The 25,795-nt window shown below is 45.7% G+C and overlaps 2 protein-coding genes across 2 annotated transcripts; one reads left to right on the forward strand and one right to left on the reverse strand.

Annotated features, from left to right (window-relative positions):
• Positions 1-358: 358 nt before the first annotated feature.
• On the reverse strand, positions 359-17,773 carry SEC13 (SEC13 homolog, nuclear pore and COPII coat complex component). Its single transcript, XM_030205391.1, has 9 exons — positions 17,666-17,773; positions 16,389-16,433; positions 12,470-12,585; positions 11,673-11,824; positions 10,707-10,840; positions 10,228-10,361; positions 9,424-9,544; positions 9,048-9,194; positions 359-738 (listed from the first exon to the last, which is right to left on the reverse strand). The coding sequence occupies exons 1-9, from the start codon at positions 17,666-17,668 to the stop codon at positions 628-630; spliced, it is 963 nt and encodes a 320-aa protein (XP_030061251.1). The 5' UTR covers positions 17,669-17,773; the 3' UTR covers positions 359-627.
• A 125-nt stretch (positions 17,774-17,898) lies between these two features.
• On the forward strand, positions 17,899-25,156 carry RPL32 (ribosomal protein L32). Its single transcript, XM_030205392.1, has 4 exons — positions 17,899-18,000; positions 22,850-22,950; positions 23,896-24,077; positions 24,985-25,156. The coding sequence occupies exons 2-4, from the start codon at positions 22,855-22,857 to the stop codon at positions 25,112-25,114; spliced, it is 408 nt and encodes a 135-aa protein (XP_030061252.1). The 5' UTR covers positions 17,899-18,000; positions 22,850-22,854; the 3' UTR covers positions 25,115-25,156.
• The last annotated feature ends 639 nt before the right edge of the window (positions 25,157-25,795 follow it).

Genomic DNA, 25,795 nt, shown 5'->3' on the forward strand with positions numbered 1-25,795 from the left:
ATGAAAGGATTTGGGTGCAGATTATAGAATCACAATCAAATCCAAATAACAGTTAATATTTGCTATTGAAAGACCAAGTGGCTCTTGCAATCTGCCCAATTACAACCCACACCAGCTCTTCCCCTTCTCGTTCTTTGACTTGAGCACAATGTCCTCCTCACAATGCTGACCTTCAAAACCAGACCATACCTCCCCACTGCAGGTATCCTTTGCTCTTTAGAAAGGGATCCTGGGGTTAAGGTAGTACCTTTCACATTAAGCTACATACATGGCAGCCTGATGTACACAGAGCAAACTTCTGTTAACTGCAGTGCCTCATCATCTGTACCACGATTTACAGTAACCAGTTACATCAAGCTTTATAATCAAGAATACTTTATTTTATTTGAAACAAAAAAAATGGAATAATAATAAAAAGAGCTTCTGACAATCATATGTTGAATGTTGTTAAATGCTGTTGTCTAAAGCAACAGGCTGAGTCAATAGCCAATGTTCTAAGCCAATCCTTGTGTAATGAAGGTCGATGAAATCAAGATTGTTTCAGAGACAGGCTGTTGCTAGTGAGAATATTCCTCTCTCGAAGAGCAGCAGCTTCCGTGCTGAGGATGTGAGGAAACTGCAGGGTCATCACTGCTCATTCTGCTGGCTCTCTGTTACTGCAGACACTGCTCCCTGGCCCTTATTTACATCACTTATACAGACCCACTGCCCATCCACGGACTCCTTCCACAAAGTCACCTGAAAAAGAACAAAACCCACTGAAAACCACAGTGTTCTGTGTTCATACATGGGGTCTCCTAGGTTTGGATATAAAAAAAATTCAAGCATTAGCTTCCATTCATGTGGCTTGCTATAGGAAAAAAAAATACAACCCCTACAATACAATAAAACCATTTTAGTTACAAGCTATTTAAAGAGCTTATGTAATATATGTCTCATTTACATATAAATTCACTGCCCGCCTTCAGTTGCTATGACATTTAAACGTGTCTATAAAATCACCCTGAAGCAATAAAAGTTATATATAAATTGTATAAATACATTTAGATCTATACTATGAGCTATCAAGGCTGAAACTGGCTCTTCCATATTTTATAAAATCCTTCTCTTCAATGAAATGTAAAAGGTGTCATGCATGATTTTAAAAAATTCCTCAATTATGGATTGTGAAATTATAGTTAAAAGTAAACACTGGAGAGGTGAGTCCCTAGCATCAGGTACAATGTAGCCCACTGCTCTCTAGAGAATCATCACTCTCCAAGTGTTGTGAATCCAGAGTTTCAGTTTGTGCAGCGCTCTGCTACCTTTGGCACACTTATCCCTGAAGCTTTCCTCCTCCCCCTCCCCCCACCAAAGTCTCCAGCACAGCCGATCCAGGCATTTTCCTTGTCATTTCAGCATATTCAGTGTCATGTCTCCAGCTAGAGCAAAAGTAGCCTGGCTCTCATTGGCTTCAAAGAAATGCCAGGCAAACATAACCATGTCATTTTCTAGAATTCTTTTGTGATCATGATCCCATTGCTTTGTCTGTTACAGTAATATAATGTTTACAAAGTCTCCAATGAATAAAGTGTGCTACCTTGTGCCTTTCTGTATAGAAACTTCCTGTCATCATAACTCTGCAGCCAAGTACAAGATGAGCACCATTTCCAGTTTTCTTACAGATCTATAGTGCCAAACATCTCATAATCTGCTGCTTTGGGCTGCAACACTTGATCACTCATCCTTAACATTTCAGTTCACCTCTCCTTAACCATTCATCGTCCAGGACTCTGGGATCCTTCACTGCAACCTCCTAGTATTGTCTAAGGAGGGGTTTACCATCAGATTAAAGCTCCCACCTACTAACAGTGTACTTGCCCCAACCCCCAGCAAATGCACCCCAGCCACACAGTCCCGATAGGCTTCTTCAGTGGGTCAGCCATGGTATTTTTTAAATTGCAGCACCAGAATCTGTTCTTGAGATCCTCAGTCTTTTTGATCAAGTCCAATACCATGGCTGGTGCTACAGATATTGAGGACTTCCTCATGCTTCTACCTTTAAACACCTTTACTCTTGCACAAAACGCCACAATTTTCTCCATAGGTGTATAATTCGAATTTCCACCTGCCAGCTCTGTATGTCCTCTTTCATGGTGCCTACATCACACACCTTCCTTCGAGACCTCAAATCATTGTCCTGCTATACTGCCATATAGCGAATGCTACATACCTGTAGAAGGTATTCTCCGAGGACAGCAGGCTGATTGTTCTCACTGATGGGTGACGTCCACGGCAGCCCCTCCAATCGGAATCTTCACTAGCAAAGTCCTTTGCTAGCCCTCGCGCGCACCGCGCATGCGCGGCCGTCTTCCCGCCCGAAACCGGCTCGAGCCGGCCAGTCTCATATGTAGCAAGACAAAGACAAGGGAAGACACAACTCCAAAGGGGAGGCGGGCGGGTTTGTGAGAACAATCAGCCTGCTGTCCTCGGAGAATACCTTCTACAGGTATGTAGCATTCGCTTTCTCCGAGGACAAGCAGGCTGCTTGTTCTCACTGATGGGGTATCCCTAGCCCCCAGGCTCACTCAAAACAACAACCATGGTCAATTGGGCCTCGCAACGGCGAGGACATAACTGAGATTGACCTAAGAAATTTACCAACTAACTGAGAGTGCAGCCTGGAACAGAACAAACAGGGCCCTCGGGGGGTGGAGTTGGATCCTAAAGCCCAAACAGGTTCTGAAGAACTGACTGCCCGAACCGACTGTCGCGTCGGGTATCCTGCTGCAGGCAGTAATGAGATGTGAATGTGTGGACAGATGACCACGTCGCAGCTTTGCAAATTTCTTCAATGGAGGCTGACTTCAAGTGGGCTACCGACGCAGCCATGGCTCTAACATTATGAGCCGTGACATGACCCTCAAGAGCCAGCCCCGCCTGGGCGTAAGTGAAGGAAATGCAATCTGCTAGCCAATTGGATATGGTGCGTTTCCCCACAGCCACTCCCCTCCTATTGGGATCAAAAGAAACAAACAATTGGGCGGACTGTCTGTTGGGCTGCGTCCGCTCCAGATAGAAGGCCAATGCTCTCTTGCAGTCCAATGTGTGCAGCTGACGTTCAGCAGGGCAGGAATGAGGACGGGGAAAGAATGTTGGCAAGACAATTGACTGGTTCAGATGGAACTCCGACACGACCTTTGGCAAGAACTTAGGGTGAGTGCGGAGGACTACTCTGTTATGATGAAATTTGGTGTAAGGGGCCTGGGCTACCAGGGCCTGAAGCTCACTGACTCTACGAGCTGAAGTAACTGCCACCAAGAACATGACCTTCCAGGTCAAGTACTTCAGATGGCAGGAGTTCAGTGGCTCAAAAGGAGGTTTCATCAGCTGGGTGAGGACGACATTGAGATCCCATGACACTGTAGGAGGCTTGACAGGGGGCTTTGACAAAAGCAAACCTCTCATGAAGCGAACAACTAAAGGCTGTCCCGAGATCGGCTTACCTTCCACATGGTAATGGTATGCACTGATTGCACTAAGGTGAACCCTTACAGAGTTGGTCTTGAGGCCAGACTCAGACAAGTGCAGAAGATATTCAAGCAGGGTCTGTGTAGGACAAGAGCGAGGATCTAGGGCCTTGCTGTCACACCAGACGGCAAACCTCCTCCATAGAAAGAAGTAACTCCTCTTAGTGGAATCTTTCCTGGAAGCAAGCAAGACACGGGAGACACCCTCTAACAGACCCAAAGAGGCAAAGTCTACGCTCTCAACATCCAGGCCGTGAGAGCCAGGGACCGGAGGCTGGGATGCAGAAGAGCCCCTTCGTCCTGCGTGATGAGGGTCGGAAAACACTCCAATCTCCACGGTTCTTCGGAGGATAACTCCAGAAGAAGAGGGAACCAGATCTGACGCGGCCAAAAGGGAGCAATCAGAATCATGGTGCCTCGGTCTTGCTTGAGTTTCAACAAAGTCTTCCCCGCCAGAGGAATGGGAGGATAAGCATACAGCAGGCCCTCCCCCCAATGCAGGAGGAAGGCATCCGATGCCAGTCTGCCGTGGGCCTGAAGCCTGGAACAGAACTGAGGGACTTTGTGGTTTGCTCGAGATGCGAAGAGATCCACCAAGGGGGTGCCCCACGCTTGGAAGATCTGGAGCACCACTCGGGAATTGAGCGACCACTCGTGAGGTTGCATAATCCTGCTCAACCTGTCGGCCAGACTGTTGTTTACGCCTGCCAGATATGTGGCTTGGAGCACCATGCCGTGACGGCGAGCCCAGAGCCACATGCTGACGGCTTCCTGACACAGGGGGCGAGATCCGGTGCCCCCCTGCTTGTTGACGTAGTACATGGCAACCTGGTTGTCTGTCTGAATTTGGATAATTTGGTGGGACAGCCGATCTCTGAAAGCCTTCAGAGCGTTCCAGATCGCTCGCAACTCCAGGAGATTGATCTGTAGATCGCGTTCCTGGAGGGACCAGCTTCCTTGGGTGTGAAGCCCATCGACATGAGCTCCCCATCCCAGGAGAGACGCATCCGTGGTCAGCACTTTTTGTGGCTGAGGAATTTGGAAAGGACGTCCCAGAGTCAAATTGGACCAAATCGTCCACCAATACAGGGATTCGAGAAAACTCGTGGACAGGTGGATCACGTCTTCTAGATCCCCAGCAGCCTGAAACCACTGGGAAGCTAGGGTCCATTGAGCAGATCTCATGTGAAGGCGGGCCATGGGAGTCACATGAACTGTGGAGGCCATGTGGCCCAGCAATCTCAACATCTGCCGAGCTGTGATCTGCTGGGACGCTCGCACCCGCGAGACGAGGGACAACAAGTTGTTGGCCCTCGCCTCTGGGAGATAGGCGCGAGCCGTCCGAGAATCCAGCAGAGCTCCTATGAATTCGAGTCTCTGCGCCGGGAGAAGATGGGACTTTGGGTAATTTATCACAAACCCCAGTAGCTCCAGGAGGCGAATAGTCATCTGCATGGACTGCAGGGCTCCTGCCTCGGACGTGTTCTTCACCAGCCAATCGTCGAGATATGGGAACATGTGCACCCCCAGCCTGCGAAGTGCTGCTGCTACTACAGCCAAGCACTTTGTGAACACCCTGGGCGCAGAGGCGAGCCCAAAGGGTAGCACACAGTACTGGAAGTGACGTGTGCCCAGCTGAAATCGCAGATACTGTCTGTGAGCTGGCAGTATCGGGATGTGTGTGTAGGCATCCTTCAAGTCCAGAGAGCATAGCCAATCATTTTCCTGAATCATGGGAAGTAGGGTGCCCAGGGAAAGCATCCTGAACTTTTCTTTGACCAGATATTTGTTCAGGGCCCTTAGGTCTAGGATGGGACGCATCCCCCCTGTTTTCTTTTCCACAAGGAAGTACCTGGAATAGAATCCCAGCCCTTCTTGCCCGGATGGCACGGGTTCGACCGCATTGGCGCTGAGAAGGGCGGAGAGTTCCTCTGCAAGTACCTGCTTGTGCTGGAAGCTGTAAGACTGAGCTCCCGGTGGACAATTTGGAGGTTTTGAGGCCAAATTGAGGGTGTATCCTTGCCGGACTATTTGGAGAACCCACTGATCGGAGGTTATGAGAGGCCACCTTTGGTGAAAAGCTTTCAACCTCCCTCCGACTGGCAGGTCGCCCGGCACTGACACTTGGATGGCGGCTATGCTCTGCTGGAGCCAGTCAAAAGCTCGCCCCTTGCTTTTGCTGGGGAGCCGAGGGGCCTTGCTGAGTCGCACGCTGCTGACGAGAGCGAGCGCGCTGGGGCTTAGCCTGGGCCGCAGGCTGTCGAGAAGGAGGGTTGTACCTACGCTTGCCAGAAGAGTAGGGAACAGTCTTCCTTCCCCCGAAAAATCGTCTACCTGTAGAGGTAGAAGCTGAAGGCTGCCGGCGGGAGAACTTGTCGAATGCGGTGTCCCGCTGGTGGAGCTGCTCTACCACCTGTTCGACTTTCTCTCCAAAAATATTATCCGCACAGCAAGGCGAGTCCGCAATCCGCTGCTGGATTCTATTCTCCAGGTCGGAGGCACGCAGCCATGAGAGCCTGCGCATCACCACACCTTGAGCAGCGGCCCTGGACGCAACATCAAAGGTGTCATACACCCCTCTGGCCAGGAATTTTCTGCACGCCTTCAGCTGCCTGACCACCTCCTGAAAAGGCTTGGCTTGCTCAGGGGGGAGAGCATCAACCAAGCCCGCCAACTGCCGCACATTGTTCCGCATGTGTATGCTCGTGTAGAGCTGGTAAGACTGAATTTTGGCCACGAGCATAGAAGAATGGTAGGCCTTCCTCCCAAAGGAGTCTAAGTTTCTAGAGTCCTTGCCCGGAGGCGCCGAAGCATGCTCCCTAGAACTCTTAGCCTTCTTTAGGGCCAGATCCACAACTCCAGAATCATGAGGCAACTGGGTGCGCATCAGATCTGGGTCCCCATGGATCCGGTACTGGGACTCGATCTTCTTGGGGATGTGGGGATTAGTTAAAGGCTTGGTCCAGTTCGCCAGCAATGTCTTTTTGAGGACATGGTGCAGGGGAACAGTGGACGCTTCCTTAGGTGGAGAAGGATAGTCCAGGAGCTCAAACATTTCAGCCCTGGGCTCGTCCTCCACAACCACCGGGAAGGGGATGGCCGTAGACATCTCCCGGACAAAGGAAGCGAAAGACAGACTCTCAGGAGGGGAAAGCTGTCTTTCAGGAGAGGGAGTGGGATCGGAAGGAAGACCCTCAGACTCCTCGTCAGAGAAATATCTGGGGTCTTCTTCCTCTTCCCACGAGGCCTCACCCTCGGTGTCAGACACAAGTTCACGGACCTGTGTCTGCAACCGTGCCCGACTCGACTCCGTGGAACCACATCCACGATGGGGGCGTCGAGAGGTAGACTCCCTCGCCCGCATCGGCGAAGCTCCCTCCGCCGACGTAGTCGGGGAGCCTTCCTGGGAGGCGACGGCAGCCGGCACCGCACGCGGCACCGACGCCGGAGACCTCACCTCGGGCGATGGACCTGCCGGCGCCACGCTCAACGGTACCGGTGGCGCAAGCACCACCGGTACCGGAGGGGTAGGGCGCAACAGCTCTCCCAGAATCTCTGGGAGAACGGCCCGGAGGCTCTCGTTCAGAGCGGCTGCAGAGAAAGGCATGGAAGTCGATGCAGGCGTCGACGTCAGAACCTGTTCCGGGCGTGGAGGCTGTTCCGGGCTGTCCAGAGTGGAGCGCATCGACACCTCCTGAACAGAGGGTGAGCGGTCCTCTCGGTGCCGATGCCTGCTGGGTGCCGACTCCCTCGGCGACCCAGAGCTCTCGGTACCGACACGGGAAGGGGACCGGTGACGATGCTTCTTCGACTTCTTGGAACGAAGCATGTCACCGGAGCTTCCCGGTACCGACGAGGAGGACGTAGAATCCAGCCGTCGCTTCCTCGGGGCCGAGGCCGAAGGAGGTCGGTCTCGGGGGGGCTGTACCGCAGGAGCCCTCAGGGTAGGGGGAGACCCACCCGAAGGCTCACCGCCACCAGCAGGGGAATGGACAGCCCTCACCTGCACTCCAGATGATGCACCACCGTCCGACGACATCAGCAGACGAGGTCCCGGTACCACCGACGTCGATGCAGCTATCCGATGTCTTGGCGCCGATGCAGAGGTCCGATGCCTCGATGCACTGGCGGCCGAGGATGAAGCTCTGGACGCTGAGGACGCCGATGCACACGATACCCCCGGTGCCGATGCCGACGAAGAGCCCGAGAACAAAACGTTCCAGTGGGCCAATCTCGCTACCTGAGTCCGCCTTTGCAAAAGGGAACACAGACTATAGGCCTGAGGGCGGTGCTCGGCCCCCAGACACTGAAGACACGACGCGTGCCTGTCAGTGAGCGAGATTACCCGGGCGCACTGGGTGCACTTCTTGAAGCCGCTGGAAGGCTTCGATGTCATGGGCGGAAAAATCACGCCGGCGAAATCAAAATCCGAAATGACGAAAGTGAGCACCAAAACTTTGAGGGAGAAAAATCTCGACCGAGGCCGAAAAGAGGCCTACCCCGACGACGAAAGAAAACTTACCGGGGCAAAGTCTGAAAATACGGGAAGGGGCAAAACGAAACCCGAGGGGGCTTCCGGAGCACTTCCCGAACAAATTTTTAAAGATTTTCCGAAGAAAAAAACACTTCGAAGAGAAAAAGGACGCGCGAGGTCGACTTTCCGGGGCTCGACATGGCGAAAACACAACCATACCGAGTGCGGACGAAAGAAGACTGGCTTTGCTAGTGAAGATTCCGATTGGAGGGGCTGCCGTGGACGTCACCCATCAGTGAGAACAAGCAGCCTGCTTGTCCTCGGAGAATTGTCTTTTCACCTCTGCGCTATAACACTAAGACAACAGGAACCTTTCCAGCTTCTTGCACACAGATATGACCACTTAAATCGCACCAGCCCACTCACTTCACTCAGGGCTTTATGGGTGGGTGGGATTATCACAGCTTTTTTGCAGCTCTTAAGAGTGGCCACTCTCATTGACTGATGTCACTTGCTCACCAAATGTATTTATCTAGTAAAAAATTGGGAGGAGTATACTGACATCTTGTGGCCAGCATAAGTACTACACCTGTGGAGGTACATGAACACCTGGTCCAAAGAAACCGCAGCCTTACTTGTGAAAGCTTCTCTATACATAAATAAGAACTAAAACTCATGGAAATTTTAGATGAATTTTAAAGTAATCCATGAAGCTATGGCATAACACGTGCAAATCAAATGTTGCATTCTGGGAATCATTTACTAACAGCATTAGTACATGACCCCTCTGTGCGTGTGTTTGTTTTTGTAAATACCACACCAAAAAGAACGATGTAATGAAACTATAACAAGAATTTTTAAAACAAAATATGGCAATCACACAGAAACCTGAAACTTACAGTGATGTAACTTTTCCAGTATTACCCCCTTCCATACTGTCAATATAACTTCAAAACTTAACTATGAATGTGGAGTCTGAGAACGGGAGTCAACCCACCCTCTCCCCTCCGTTTTACCTATGCAGTGACCGAATTCTCATGCAATGAAAAGGAAGGATATCTCACCTTATTATCTCCTCCCGAGACGGCGAGAATGTTGGCTGTGATGGACCAGCTCACGTGCCAGACCACGTCATTGAACTTGTGAAGAAGTTTTGGTGTCCAACAGTTTCCAGATGCATCATCACAGGTCCAGATAAATACTCTGCCATCCTGGAACACCAAGCCAAGGTTCCATCTCACTGCAGGTCTTAACACTGAAACTCACCTACACAAGGCCCCAGTAATTCAATGGGGCCATACATGAACCCCAGTCATACCAGTAGCACAGGAATAAATCAAAAGTCACAAGTTTCAGGTTATTTGTTCTAGTTAGCAAAGCAACTATTTTTATGTACAATTCTAATTTATTTGCCCCTGGCAGTAACCTGGTAACTCCTACCTGTGAGCAGCTGACAATGGTACTGGTTGGCAAACCAATAGATGGGGCCCAGGCTACATCTCGAACCCAGTCACTGTGAGCCTCCAGCTTCTGGTCTTCCTTCCACTGCCCATCCTCCTCTCTGGAATCAGTGATAGACAGAAATCAGAGAACATGGAAACTGAGCTTGCTAGTTAGCAAACGGGCTGGGACCAAAGACGTCCAATATAAAGAGGGTCCAGTATAATAGTAACATAGTAGATGTCAGCAGAGAAAGACCTGCAAGGTCCATCCAGTCTGCCCAAGAAGATAAACTCATATGTGTTACTTTTTTGTGTTACCTGACTTTGATTTGTATCTGCCATTTTCAGGGCACAGACCATACAAGTCTGCCCAGCACTAGCTCCACCTCCCCCCACCGGCTCTGCTTCGATATCCATCACAGATATTGAACAAGATTTATTTGGGGGCCAAATTTTTGATTTGCAATGGTTTTGTTTGAGGAAATAACATCCCCAAAAAAAAAAAAACTACTGTATACATTTGAGATAAGTATTAACATAGGCAATAAGGAACTTGTGTCCAGAGCCACTGTGAACTGTTTATTTAGGCACCGAGACTCAGAAATTCCACTTACTACACACTACAAGACAATTTAGAATGGGTTATATGCAGGCTCATTTTCAAAGCACTTAGCCTCCCAAAGTTCCATAGAAACCTATGGAACTTAGCCTCCCAAAGTGCTTTGAAAATATGCCTCTATGTGTACTTAATGTGGTATCAGGTAAGTTAATAAACATATTCCAGTGCAGCAGGCAGACTTACTTCCAGATCTTTACTAAGTTATCACAGCCCCCTGACACAAATCGTTTGATGTAGTTTGGTTTTTGTCCAGATGGCTGATCAATGAGGCTGCCAGGGACAACGGCTGGGGCCCAGCTTACTGCATTGCAGCCGATCTAAAGACACAGAACATCTCAGTGAGCTCTGGCTGAGACCAGACAAAGGGAAAAGCAAACAGCAAGGTAGTTGAACAAAGACAAAGAACCAGTCTGGAGTATCAATAGCCTTTAACTTCACAATCCGTGGAGCAGTATGTGTGGCGCAAATGAAAAGACGACGTGACCGTGTTTCGGCAGATGTGCCTGCGTCAGGAGTCTTAAGTATCTTCACAAATTGAGGAGTAAATGGTGAATGAACATAAACAGCTAATCTGGACTAAAGTATTCATCAAAAAGCATCCAGCATACATGACCACATACAAAGGCAAATGAAGCAATACACCTTCTGTGACAATCACTTACTGTATGTGCATTGTTGATTTTTTTCACTTCCCAGGGACCGTCTCCCGTATAGGTGAGTAAGGAAATCGCTCCATCTGAACTACCACATGCCAGCAGCAGTCCATAGTCATGTGGGGCCCAGCAGACAGAGTTCACTGTTCCAATAAGGACACTAGCATTAGAGACCAATGGTGTGAGAAGTATTCAGCTAACAATGTTCCCTGATTGTGTGAGAAAAATCTTTATTTGTCTGGGTCAGACACCAGCTGTCCAAGTAGGATATGTTATGTACAGAACAATGAAACCTACCAACGGTGCTCGAATAACCTTTAGTAAGTATCTTCTACATGATTGGACATGAGCAGTGTTTCGGTTGAGTAGAAGATACTTAAAGGTTCTTTGAGCACCGCTGGTTGGGGTTTTGGGGTTTTTTTTCGTCTCCACTGTTCTTTGTGCCTTGAGTGTGGAGTTTTGTTCTTCTGTTTTCTTTGCATGTACAACCTGAATCTGCCAAAGCAAGCTGATACAGAGCATCAAGCTTTCAGAACAGGATTAAATCATTGGCTCATACACAATAATCAAATCTATGGTCATCTTTAATCAGGTAATTTTTAAACCACTTTAGAAAAAGTCATGCTTCTGTGGATAAAAGGAATGACACAGATATACAAAATGTAAAACTATTGTGTGTGTGATTTCTGTTATTTTTATTTCATGGCAGGGCCTGGGATGATTTTTCAAACTCTACTGCAAAGCTGTAAGTAACACACCCCATATACTACCACCGTGGCCGTGCACGGGACTAAGTGTGAGCAGCTGCTGATGTTTCATGGAGCAGTCCAGGAAAAAAAGGGAGAATTTAGAAATAAAATAATGAAAGTCATGAAACAAGGAGCAGCAGAAAAAAACTCAAGAGAACGGGTGAAGCCTGTCAAATTACTTTCTGAAGTACATCCATGCCATAATAAACTAAAAATCAGCAAATACCTGAGGAGTCGTGCCCAGTGTATTCATAGGTTTTTTCCCATGTGCCATTTTCTTCCTTCCAGATGATAACTTTCCGGTCATAGGAACAAGAAACTAGGATGTTGCCGTACATAGGGTGAGCCCAAGCAACTTGCCACACTGGACCTTCATGCCTAAAATGAATCATACTCACAAGTAAACACTAGCTTTCATCTGTTAGCCAGCCACTAAAACGTACTGCATCTGATGTATAGGAGAAGGGCTGTAGACACATTATATAGCCACTGCAACAGCAGAAACCATCTCTCAAAGTGATAACTACAGGAGGTTTAGTTACTGGAAAGGGGGAATCACGTTACTGATGTTACATTTATACTGACAGAAGATTAGTCAATATTGGACCTATGTCTGTACCAGCTCTGCCTTGCTACACTTATGACTTCTTGCCTTCTTTATCATGGGAGAAGGAATCACCACAGCAGTGCTGCAATTCAGCTACTCACCCCAGTGGCATTCCTAGGGGGGCTGACACCCGGGGCGGATCGTCGATGCACCCCGCCCCCCCCAGGTGCAGCGCCCCCTGGAACAGCGCGACGCCCCCCCCCCCCGGGGGCCCCCCGCGGGGGGGGGGGGGGGGGGGGTGCCGCGCGCCTGTCGGCTCTTCGTTTTCATGCTCCCTCTGCCCCGGAACAGGAAGTAACCTGTTCCGGGGCAAAGGGAGCATGAAAACGAAGAGCCGACAGGCGCGCGGCACCCCCCCCCCAGCGGCGTGCCCTGGGGCGGACTGCCCCCACCCCCTTGGTACGCCACCGACTCACCCTCTCAAGTCAGCTATCAGGATCTGTCCCCCATTCTTCACATCAAAGATTTTCACAGATCGGTCTGAGGAGCAAGTTGCAAGGCGGGTGCCATAATAATCCATCTGGGCATCATGCTGAAGAGAGAGAAAGAAACTGCATGTTCAGTTCTCAGGAAGGACACCAATATGTCACAAGGCCGGTGTCGGTGTCATTTTTGTATATATACAAGCAACATTCTGCAGTCTCATCCCCAAACTACCAACCTCTTCAGCTTTTCAGCTACCTGGCAGGGAAAAATACCTACTTCACCTGAATGTAACTTGATTTTGAACTATCAAAACAAAGCTGGGAGCTAAGTCTAAATAAAGAAAGGCTGGAACCAGTGGAAAAGAGGGAAAATGAGGAATTACCTATAGGAATGCTCAACAGAATGAAAACAAGGAAGATGTTACCCCTCATATGTCTGGGTTTCCAGCCAGGTATAATTACAAAGATCATAGAAAATATGATGGTAGTAGCGGTGATTTGCTTAAAAAGTTAAATAGCTGAGAACAGGATTACTCGCATTCAAAAATGCACCTATCTGCAGGAATGAAAAAAAAAAGTAACTCTCAAGCCATTATATTCAATTGCTGTGAATCAAGGCAAGACTTTGCAATGTCTTTTACAAAGACAAACATATATTTGTTAAACATACCATACATACATGTACCATTCAGTACCCTTGTCAAAGTAGGCATGCATATACCCAGCAACCAAATATTACTTTTATACTTCTTGATTTAGAAAAACACACTTCCATTTTTTACCTCAGTGGCAACTCATTTCACAAGAGCCAGACAACTGTAGGCTTGGCTGCCTCCTCATTGGTCATTTAGATATTTATTTATAGTCCAGTCATGTGGCTGTTCTATACTAGTGTCCCCACTGTTGTCACCATTTTCTAATATAATCGAAGCATTAAATGGATGTGGGACGCTGGCAGGTCAATTGTTAAGAGATTAATTGTATATTATTAAGCAATGCTTTAATTTTGATAACGAAGAACTTTTGTTTATCATTTGTACTTTAGTGGACCGGACCCTGATGAAGCATTTCTGCGAAACATGCTACATGTCTGCTATCAGCCCTACAACTACTATTAAGCTATGTAGCATTTATGCACTATGATGTGGTAGCCGTGTTAGTTCACTTTTAAAGTTAATCAATAGAAATACAATAAAATAAAACATGGAAAAGAAAATAAGATGATACCTTTTTTAATGGACTAACAATACATTTTTTGATGAGCTTTCGAAGGTGGCCCTTCTTCGTATATATACTGTCATCTATCAACATTTGCTTATTTCTGATCAAATGAAGGGCTACCTTCGAAAGCTAATAAAAAAAAAATGTATTATTAGTCCAATAAAAACGGTATCTTTTCCATATTTTATTCTATTTCTATTGATTACCTTTAAGTATATACAAAAAGTTTTTGTACTATGAATAAATGTCTAAATGACCAATGAGGAGGCAGCCAAGCCAAGAGTTGTCTGGCTCTTGTGAAACGAGTTGCCACAGAGGTCAAAAACGAAGTGTGTTTGTTAAATCGAAGTATACAAGTAATATTTCATGCCTAATTTGACAATTTGAACCCCCACTGTTTGAAAACCTTTGGGCCAGTTCATTGGATTCAGTACCCTTGTACATTATAACACAATTTAAATATACAGTTCTACTTTAACACCAAACAAAGAAAAGGGATACTGCATAAGCTTTCAAAGGTCATCTCAGGTAAAAGTCTGGCTCTTCTCCCGAGCCTTTAATACATAGGGTGACTGACTCATTCTGCATGTGAACTAGCTTGTAACACACACTAACTTTGATCAGTTCCTTATATCTTGTTTAATTGTACAAAGAACTTGACTTGAGTTTAGCCACCCAGCTATTTATCCCAACTGTCTCTATGCCACCCATTTTGTCCCTATCTATATATCTGCACCTGGCCCCTCACCTATGTGTTAAGCTGTATTGTAGAAAAACATTAGTATCATATCTATGTGAGTTTAATGTTTTGTGTGCTTATTAGATATTTCATTAGTATTATATCTGTTAAATGTAACACATGAACCTTATCCTACAATTCCCAAATGTGTCTGTAACAAATGAACCTTATCCTAACACACACCACTTTGTATTTGTTCTTTACCGGACTGGGCGATGTAACATAGTAAATGACGGCAGAAAAAGACCTGCACAGTCCATCCAGTCTGCCCAAGATAAACTCATATGTGCTACTTTTTGTGTATACCTTACCTTGATTTGTATCTGCCATTTTCAGGGCACAAACTGTAGAAGTCTTGCCCAGCACTAGCCCCGCCTCCCAACCACCAGCCCCGCCTCCCACCACCGGCTTAAGCCACATTGAGCCTGCAAATAGGTGGGAAAATGTGGGCTACAAATGTAACAGATAAAATAAATAAAATAAAAATATTTTTGATCCTATTTCATGTTAGTCCTATTATTAAGTTTACCTCATTTATTGTATTTATGTTTGGTCATCTTAGTATTGTTACGCTGTTAAACAAAATTGTAACTTTTATGTTAAACTATACACCGCCTTGGGTGAATACATATATACATTTATCTTTAAAATACAGTGCGGTATGCCTGGTAATGCCTAAACTCGACTTTTGTAATTCTCTTTACTTAAGTTTATCATCAACTAGACTCCAGGCCCTGCAGGTAATGCAGAATGCAGGTGATACATGCAATTGCTGGAGGATCTAGATCAACACATATTAAATATCTTCAGTGGTTGTCAGTATCGTTCACAATCTTGTTGAAGGTTTTGGTTCTGGTTTATGTGAATGTTCCACTGTATTTCTGTGATGTTTTAAAAATGTCCAGCCTACTCAGTCCTTGCGGTCTGAAATATCTAAACAGCGGTGTCTACCTTCGGTGACAGTGTTTCCTTATACTGAAACCAGATTGTGTGCTTTTTCTGTTGCTGGTCCTGGTTTATGGGATAGACTCCCTAGTTATAAGAGACTGTGTGATAATGTCCTACAACTGCTTGCTGAAAACATATTTATTTAGAAGAATGATAAAATTTTGCAAGCATATATATGGGTTTCAGTGATCTACCTCTGTGTATTGCTTAAAAATAGTTTTTGATGTTAATTGTATGTCATCATTTTATTATGTCCGTATGAATTGTTAATCACTATGGTTGAAAGCGGGTTATAAATGTGAAAAAATAAATAATTATTGCAATAAAGAGGCATATTTTCAAAGCACTTAGACTTCAAGTTCCACAGTAACCTATGGAACTTCGTACATCTAAATGTTTTGAAAATGAGCCCCATAGCCTCTCACATTCCTCCTTTTCTATGCTGCAACAATGATCCTTTACATCTGAACAAATGTAATTAAATATTTTTAAGTTTAAATCATTTTACACAAGAAAATAATCAACAGAGCAGGTCAACCAACGCTGGGAAGAACAATACAAAAATCAAACCAAACCAAAGAGGGGCTTTGTGGTTTATAGCCCTCCTAGACGACATACAGCATTAGTCCCAGAATGAGTGCAATGTCCCAACCACCCTCCACCCCCCCAAAAAAATTCCTTCAAAGTTACAAAGTATTCAATATCAAACTCCGAGCTCTGGGAGATAGGGAGTCCAAATTGACAGAAATAGCTTTTTGCATTTGACCACCTTCTGTTTCTCCATCAACATAATATGTTGTAAAAAACTACGTCCGAGTCAAGAACAAAGGAGGGTCAAAAACATTCCAAACCTTTAAAATTATTTTTACTCAGTATGGCCGCCTTATGAATGAGCACACAACCACCCCCCACTCTGCAACAAAAATACTGATAATGGGATTGTAGACCCCAAAGCAATTAAATATTTTTAAAATACAACTAGAAATAAAATTTGATACTTACAATCATATCCTCATGGGATGTGTCCACTGTGTTAATTACAGATACCTGGAAAACGAAAACGAAAAAAAAAAAAGAAGTGATAACACAGCCAATACCAACATTCTCTTATATTAAGAGCATAAGAAGAGCCATACTGGGTCAGACCAATGGTCCATCTTGCCCTGTATCCTGTTTCCAACAGTAACCAATTAAGGACACAAATACCTGGCAGAAACCCAAATAGTAGCAACATTCCAGAATCCCAAAGAGTAACAACATTCCATGCTACCAATTCCCCAGGCAAGCAGTGGCTTCCTCCATGTCTGTTTCAATAGCAGACTGTAGACTTTTCCTCCAGGAACTTCTCCAAACCTTTTTAAACCCAGATATACTAACCACTGATAGCACATCCTATGGCCATGAGTTCCAGCGCTTAACTACTACTACTACTTATTTCTAAAGCACTACTAGACGTACACAGCGCTGTACACTTGAACATGAAAAGACAGTCCCTGCTCAGAGCTTACAATCTAATTAGGCCAGACAAACAGGACAAACGAGATAAGGGAGGCGGGGCTGGTGGTTGGGAGGTGTGGATAGTGCTGGGCAGACTTATACGGTCTGTGCCAGAGCTGGTGGTTGGTTGGGAGGCAGGGATAGTGCTGGGCAGACTTATACGGTCTGTGCCCTGAAAATGACAGATACAAATCAAGTTAAGGTATACACAAAAAGTATCACATATGAGTTTATCTTGTTGGGCAGACTGGATGGACCATGCAGGTCTTTTTCTGCCATCATCTACTATGTTACTAAGGTGGGGATGATAAAATAAGGGTACTGAACAAGTAACACAGTAACATAGTGAATAAGGGTTAGGAGTTAAAAGCAGCCTCAAAAAGGTGGGCTTTTAGCTTAGATTTGAAGACTGCCAGAGATGGAGCTTGACATACCGGCTCAGGAAGTCTATTCCAGGCATATGGTGCAGCAAGATAAAAGGAATGGCGTCTGGAGTTAGCTGTGGATGAGAAGGGTGCAGATAAGAGAGATTTACCCAGTGAACGGAGTTCCAGGGCAGGAATGTAGGGAGAGATGAAAGTGGAGAGGTACTGAGGAGCTGCAGAGTGAATGCACTTGTAAGTCCCTTTACCCCAGGCAAGACTTTGGACCATGACCCCTCTGGTAACGGGGAAACACCTCCTGTGGCTGAATGTTACTCGTCCTGAATTAAATAGAACAAAAAAAAGCGCGAGGAAGAAACCACAGACAGAGCCTGAGCTCCCGACATGGAGACAACTTACCATCCTTCCGTAACTCCGGCCTCAGACGTGGCAACTTAGTCCCCGACCCTGGATCCAGCTAGCTAAACTTCCACTCCCGGATAATCACTTCCGGTCTTGCCGGAAATACATCATCACTGGCAATCTGGCATCACACCTCAAAGCAGGGGAGGAAACACATCCCCTTCCGCACGTCATCAGCCGTCTCAGCGCTGGATCAGGATCACCGGCCGTTACGCTGCCTCGCTTTCCCAGCAGCCCTAGCGCTCGACTCTTCCGCCCTGATTCTCCGTCCCAGAAGCCCTTGCGTCCTCTTTCTCCTTAGGCTTCTTTTGGACGGGTGGCAATCCAAAGCGGTGAGTAAAATCCGTTGACATCCGTCTTGGAGTGGGCACTTTTCGGCTGCTCACTTGCATTGTTCGCTGTCGGGGAGCGGGTGCTACAGGTTTCGGAGATGTGTTGGTTTAGGGAGAGCGAGGTTTCGCTAGTTTGGACTGTGTAGGCCGTACGGAACCTCTCTCGGGCGGGGGCTGGTGCGGGGCTCGGTGTTCTCCCGCCTTGGCTTAGCGAAATGAAAGCAGCCTGGGAAGCCGCTACCGTAGAGAGGCTCTGCTCGGTGACGGAGCTGCCAAGTTACCCGGTGTTTGTAGGCCCGGCCTCGTTCCACCTATTGAAATCGGTGGTGTAGGCCCCAGAATGCACCAGGATGAGGTTGGCAGAAATCCAGGACTGGCCTATTATCTTCCTCCTGAAACGGTGTAACTTTGTGCACAGTCGCCTGCAGGTAGTGTCATCGGGTGGCCTAGTGGTTAGGGTGGTGGACTCTGGTCCTGGGGAACTGAGTTCCATTCCCACATCAGGCACAGGTAGATCCTTGTGACTCTGGGCAAGTCACTTAACCCTCCATTGCCCCAGGTACAAATAAGTACCGGTATATACTATGTAAGCTGCATTGAGCCTGCCATGAGTGGGAAAGCGCGGGGTACAAATGTAACAACAACAAAAAAAAGTAAGACCTGGTCTATCCATGTTTGTTTCTGGCCTATTGTGTGGCAAAAGGCAATTCAGTTGCCCTTTCTAAAGGGGAAAGTGGTGCAAACACCATTATAGTGGTAGTTATGTGAATAAAAAGAGGGGAACAAGGAGTGCATTGGTATCCTTGTAGACAAGCTTTGATTTTTGGCAGAGAGTCATTATTTGGTGATCTCAGCCAGGCATTTTGCAAGAGTGCGGCTGGTACTAGGAGAATGGAAATCTGCCCAGCAGTTTATTGCCTGGTAGTAGAATTGTGGGCAGCTCCAGGGTTTTTTAGCTGATGGCACTGCAGCAGAATGTAAAGTGCCTACTTTTTGGTCACAGAAAGGAGCTGGAGATGCTCTTGCTATAAACAGCCCCCAGATAACCTGAGAACTTATACAAAAAAGAACTTATGAAACCAGATTTGGTGAAACAAGTCTTGGTAAAGGGGATGGGACGACTCCCCTATGAGGAAAGGCTAAAGCGGCTAGGGCTCTTCAGCTTGGAGAAAAGGCGGCTGAGAGGAGATATGATAGAGGTATATAAAATAATGAGTGGAGTTGAATGGGTAGATGTGAAGCGTCCAGGGTTGCCAGGTGGAAAATTTTTTTCCCACCCAATCCAGGCCAAAAACCAGCCCAAACCCCGCCCCTGACACCCCACCCCCGCGTCATCAACCCCGCCTCCCCCATCACCGGCCCCGCCCAGAACGTCACTAACCCCGCCCAAAACGTCACTAACCCCACCCACGTCACTAACCCCACCCCCCGCCCCCGAAAAAAACCGCGGAAAAGAAGAAAAAGAAGCCCAAAAAACCGCGACCCGCCGCGGGCAAAAATTTCCCGTGGCAGGTCGCGGAAAACCGCCCAATTGGGCGGGAAAACCGCCCACCTGGCAACACTGGAAGCGTCTGGTTACAGTAAGTATCTGCCCCAAAGTTTCTCATTGGCTATTGATCACATTTACCACCCCCCAGTACATCATTGCTAATTATCATATGACAATCCTCTGAAAATTTTCCACCAATCAAGCAGCTGAGCCTCTATCCATTGCCTCAGGTACAAACTTAGATTGTGAGCCCTCCTGGGACAGAGAAATATCCAGTGTACCTGAATGTAACTCACCTTGAGCTACTACTGAAAAAAGTGCGAGCAGAATCTAAATAAATAAATTCATTGTTCTGCTTGGTTTGCATTTTCTTATATTCAAACATTTATGTGAGAGCTTTGCATAGTTTAGCACATGGCATGTTCCACCTTCCCCCTAACCCCCCCTCCTTCTGCTCCCTTTGCCCATAGTTTTACAACTTCATGGTATCATGTATGTCTAGATACATTTTTTTTATTTCAGCTATCAGGCCTGCCCTTGAAACTCTCGTCCATCTTTGGGTCTCAGCAGTTTGGGCTTCTTACCCCCCTTTCTTCTCTCTCTTCCTGTCTCAGCACTTTTATCAATTTGCTCATGTCTTTTTAAACTAACATAGTTCTTTTTGTTAATGATTTTAGAAAGCTATAATGGTGTTTTTTTGATAGAAAGGGCCTGCAAAAGTATAGTTATACTTTTCATCCCTAAAGAGTTCCTTTCTACCAGGGCATGTTATTTTTGCGATTATGTTAAATAAAAAAGCAATGTATTTAAACATTTCTCACACTCTGAAGGGCTGCACCAGTATATTTAGCCCGAATATCAGTCTCTGTATGTTTTTTCTCCCTTTGCCATTTGTAGCTCAAAGTAGTGCACAGGATAGCAAAAAACCCATTCCTGGTGATTCCAATAGCTCCAGATTGGCCATACTCATCCATAGTGTGCAAATCTTGTGCATCTGTTAGTGGACCCTCTGGTTCTGTTATGGATAGAAATGGGCATTATCAGAGTCCTCTGTATCCTATTTGGCTCATGACTGGCCCCTTGAGAGGTGTCGCCTGAAAGAATGGGTTTTTCCACCTCTGTCATTCCACTTCTATCGTTGCTACTATGCTGAAGGCCTACAGATCATCTAGCTCATTAGTTTATATGAGGGTTTGAGTACTGTTGTTCAGCTCATGATATTTCCCCTTGGAAAGTCTGCTGTTGAGATAGACATTGGGAAGCCACTGCTTGCCCTAGGATCGGTAGCATGGAATGTTTCCAGTATTTGGGTAGCTGCCAGGTACTTGTGACCTGGATTGGCCACTGTTGGAAACATGATACTGGGCTAGATGGACCATTGATCTGACCCAGTATGGCTGTTCTTATGCCAGTTTTTCCATGCCTGAATGTACTATTTATCATTTCTATAGTGCTACCAGACATATGTAGTGCTGTACACTAAACAGATATAAGAGAGAGTCCCTGCTCTACAGAGCTTACAATCTTATCGAGACAGACAAATGGGGAGAAAAGGGGATTAAGGAATGTTACTGGTTGGAAAAATTTGGTTCTGTGTCTGACAGTGGTATTTACTGTCTTATTATTCTTATAGCACTACTGGATGGTTGTAGTGCTTCACAGTTGTCAGGCAACCAATTTCTAATCCAGTTCACTATCTTGGGACTGATCCCCAGGCTGGTTTATTCGTGAACTTCCTATGATGAACTGTAGCAGAGGCTTTGCTGAAATCCAAGTAGACTACATCCAGTGCATATCCTCAGTCTAGTGCGTTGATCACCTAGTCAAATTAATCAGATTTGTTTGGTACAATCTTCCTTTGGTAAAATCATGTTGCCTCAAATCTTTGTAGCTTATAGGATTCTAGAAAGGTCATTGTCCTTTCTTTAGCAGTATCTCTCTTTTCCCACCACCGATCTAAAACTCACTGACCTGTAGCATTCAGGGAGGTTTAATTGACAGGAGGATAGTAGGCAGAGCTTGCCACCATTTGAGTCACCCAAAACAATAGCAAATGTTTATTAGAAATAAGGGCTGTCTATGTATGGCTTGGTGTGGACCAGTAGTTTGCTTTGGTTTGAGTGTATCAAGATGGCAGCTGCAGCTTCATCCTTGTCACGTGATGCCATCTCCTAACAAGCCTCCTTGGTAGCATCACACTAAAGTGAAAAGGTGGATGTGCTGAAGGCTACAAGAGGTAGTGACAGCAGTGGGATTTGAACTCTAGCATCCCTGGGTCCAGCCCACTGTTGTAACCAGTAGACAACTTCTAGGTTCTCCCATGTTCCTAGTCTGCATTGCTGGCCTGTGGAGCTTGGGCTAGAATGGTGCACAGGGAAGATTTATGAAGGAAATTTTGAGCTTTTCTAAGCAGATGATATTTGTAGTAAAGTGCATTTTCACAGGTGTCTGTGGGAACATGGGAGAAGAACCTAGAAGTTGTCTACTCTCTTTGGACCAAGTACTGGCAGCAAATCTGAGACACTGAGATTTTTTCATCGTATTCTGTCATGGTCTGGGTTGCAGACATTACCCTTTGAATCAGCTGTAGATTAGTGACTGATCAATGCTGTGCTTAGTTCCTGTGCTGTTTTGTGCACAGTGCTGGCTGACTTTAAACAGCACAAGCTGCTTACATTTAACCTCTTGTGATTGCACCTGGAGAGCTGTCAGTACTCCTTCAGGTTCATATAAGGGAGGAATAGTGATGCAGAGGAATTACCCATTCCGTGACTGTCTCTACCAGTGACTAGTCCTGGAAGAAAATCTGCCACATGCTGAAATGCTTTATTTTGGATTTTACTCATACCATTTCATTGGTAGCTCCAGTTGAGTTATACTTGGGCACAGTGGGTAACGTCTGCAGCTGGATACGTTTTCAGAATTGCTGTTTATTAAAAGGTAATTTATAAGGCATTTCTGTATAGAAAACAGCGTTTTATATACAAGAATGGCTGTTTATAAAATTGCTTGCGATTATGTACATGGTGTATGCATGTAAGTTTCCATGACGTGGAGGCAGGATTAGGTCTTATACACTTCCTCAGAGCATGTGCAAATGTTTGCACATACTTCCAATGAAGTTATTCTAAAAGAGTGAGTAGCACCTCATTTCCTTTCTTAAAACTGGTGTATCTTATGCACATACCTGCCACACATCAAACAATTACCTTCTAAGCTAATATGTTTGTTTGTTTATTAATACATTTGATATACCGCTGATCTTATACAGAGCGGTTTACATTTAAAATCTGGGGAGGAGATTGCCTTTTACTGAATGTATAGTAGGGTTTTGATGTCTCTTGTTCTCTTTGTCCAAAGGTGGCATGGCTGCTCTACGACCTCTAGTGAAACCTAAGATTGTCAAGAAAAGAACCAAGAAGTTTATCCGCCACCAGTCAGATCGCTATGTCAAGATTAAGGTAAGAGTCTTTGAAAGAAACACTAGATTTTTGTCACAGCTTTGACTCTTTGGGGAGAAATGATCAAATGTTTGTTGTACTAGAGTTGACAACAGGAATAGTGTGTGACATGTTTAAAGCCTTGCGATTGTTTGGGCATTCAATAGAAAAAAACATTTGATTCTTGTGCACAATACATTGGTCTTTTAGAGGGGCAAAAGCTTGTGGGTTTGGGTTATTTTTAATGGCTAAAAAATAGTGATTTAACAGAAAATAATAGCAGATAAAGCAGGTATGGCTTACCTAGTCTGTCTATACTAACCAGTCAGTTCTATAATGCCTTCCTTTCTTTCAGAGAATGTTTGTGCTTGTCCCACACTTTTTTTTTTTTTTTTTTTAATTCAGACTCGATCCTCATTTCCACCACTGGGAGGTCCCTTTCCATAGGTTACTCCCGAGTCTGTCCCCCTCATTCCAGAGCTGCTGACTTGAAAGGTTATTTTGTGAATATTGTGTAGGAGTAAATGTCTTACATTTGGGAACAATATTCTTAAGAATATATTGTTCAAGTTTTGGCCAGATGTGATTTTTGACTAGCTTTGGCTACTACTGCAATTTACATTAGTGCTATGAACTAGGAGACCCCCAATTGCTACATTCACCAGTCACTTGTGTAATTGCACGAGTCACTTCACTCACTGTGTTGAAACTTAACTACTAGAGGGGTAGTTATGTTGGTCTAAGCAGCAAAAACAGCACAGAGGCTGGTGCCATCTCTTGAAGTGGACTCGTCCTGGCAAGCTCATGCCTCAATTTTGTTGGCCTATGGGAAGCCACCAGTCTTTGTGCCTTTTTTTTTTTTTTTTTACAATACTCAGATGTGGTACTAGAGTACTAGCTAAATATATTTCTGATGCCAAGGACAAGGATAGTCTCATTGCTTCTAAACCCCTTTCTTCCTTCTAGCGAAACTGGCGTAAACCCAGAGGTATTGATAATAGAGTTCGCAGGAGGTTCAAGGGCCAGATCCTGATGCCTAACATTGGTTATGGGAGCAACAAAAAAACCAAACACATGTTGCCCTCAGGATTCCGCAAGTTTCTGGTGCACAACGTCAGGGAGCTCGAGGTGCTTTTGATGAGTAACAGGTAAGTTGGATCTGCTGTGCCTTTTGGGCTTCATGCGCTGGTTCAGCTGTGAGGATAGCTTATAGTGTATATCCTTTTGGTTTGTCTTGTACAAAACTGCTTTTCACTTTGCTACTGCCTTGTGCAGTATATCAAGTTGAATTAAACATTTTTGTGAATGTGGTTTACTGAGCCCCACTCTTTAGTGTCCCTGCCACACACTAGCCTAATCCTCACATGGCCAGACATGATGCCTAGAGAAACCAGGGCAAAATAGCTCCCTGAGAAGTCTTTCCAGCTGCCCCAGCTTACTTTGCCTATTTATGTCTGCACTGAATATCTTGACACTCTGCAGAAGGCTGTTCCTTATTCCTTTGGCCATTAGGCGGGGTTGATAGTCAAATCATTGTCACTCATGCTAACAATTTGCTACCTGGCCTGTTCTACTCTGTGTACTAAAAGTCCTAATATGGTTTATTACCTCTCCCTTGGAGCTTGACTCTGGCACATTTCTGCTGTATCTGTCTTGCTTGGATAATCTTGTGAGTTCACAGTCAAGATAATATTCTGAGATTGCTGCTGAGGCTAAATTTCATGGCTAGTGAAGCAGAATTTCAAGGGGTGGGGCGTGGTGGTAGTAGCAGGCTGAGGAGAAGAATCCTAAAGAAGTATGTAAGACTCTCCTTAAGACAGTAGGGAGGAGTATCTGTGCTGCCTTTCATTTCTAGGGACACTTCTGTTAAATAGTGTGATCTTTGTTGAAGGTTTTTTTTTTGTGTGTGTGTGGGGGGGGGGGGGGGGGGAGTATGGCTTGATGAGGAAGTGGTGTAGTGCTATGTGCTGCTGGAAGCTACAGAACCATGGAGGATGTTTGAGTCTGACAGCATATAATCTGATGTGAAATACAAACTGTTTTTCCCATTTTCAGGTCCTATTGTGCAGAAATCGCCCACAATGTTTCTTCCAAGAACCGCAAGAGCATTGTAGAGAGGGCAGCTCAGCTGGCGATAAAGATCACAAATCCCAACGCCCGATTGCGCAGTGAAGAGAATGAGTAGATGTTTCTATGTGTAGCTTTAATAAAAGATATAAAAACCCTTCTTTATTGTCACTTCCTGCTTATCTGGATTTGAAAGTTGTAATACCAAAGATGTAAATGTGACAAATGGAAGTTTGGACAACTGACAGCTACTATAGAATCAAAGCAGCTCTGTGTAGTGGCGGTGCCAGGTTTAATTGGACAGATTATGTTGCAGCTCAGAGTGGTTCCCAGTTTTACTAGTAGTAGAGCACTTTCTAAAAGCAGGTAACTGCGGTGTTGGATGAATTCTGTAAATCTGCATGTAACTTCTTGGAATGGCCCTGGCCATGCCCCCTTTTCATATAAGTGTGATTGAAGTTAGTGCCATGCTTGATAGAACGTTGTGAGATGCATGTGCAAAGGGGGTTTAAGCAAAAAGTCGGGAGCCAATGCACAAAGCTTTCCATGCTAGGAACATCCGAATTTGACTGGTCTATGCAGTTACTTATCGAGTAAGCCCAAGAGTTCTGCGTTCAGCTTACTGATGGTGGTAGCAGGCAATGATAATCCAATGCAACTGTATTACAGTGAGCTGATTAGTATTAAAATTAGCATTCTGAGCGATGCACAGGAGTGCCTATCTTTAACTTGCAGAATTTTCCATAGAGGTGACTTCTGGGAGACCCACTGCTTGCATTTTTCAATAGCAAAACTTGTC

The sequence above is a fragment of the Microcaecilia unicolor genome, chromosome 6 (genome assembly GCF_901765095.1).
Source record: "Microcaecilia unicolor chromosome 6, aMicUni1.1, whole genome shotgun sequence".
Classification (NCBI taxonomy): domain Eukaryota; kingdom Metazoa; phylum Chordata; class Amphibia; order Gymnophiona; family Siphonopidae; genus Microcaecilia; species Microcaecilia unicolor.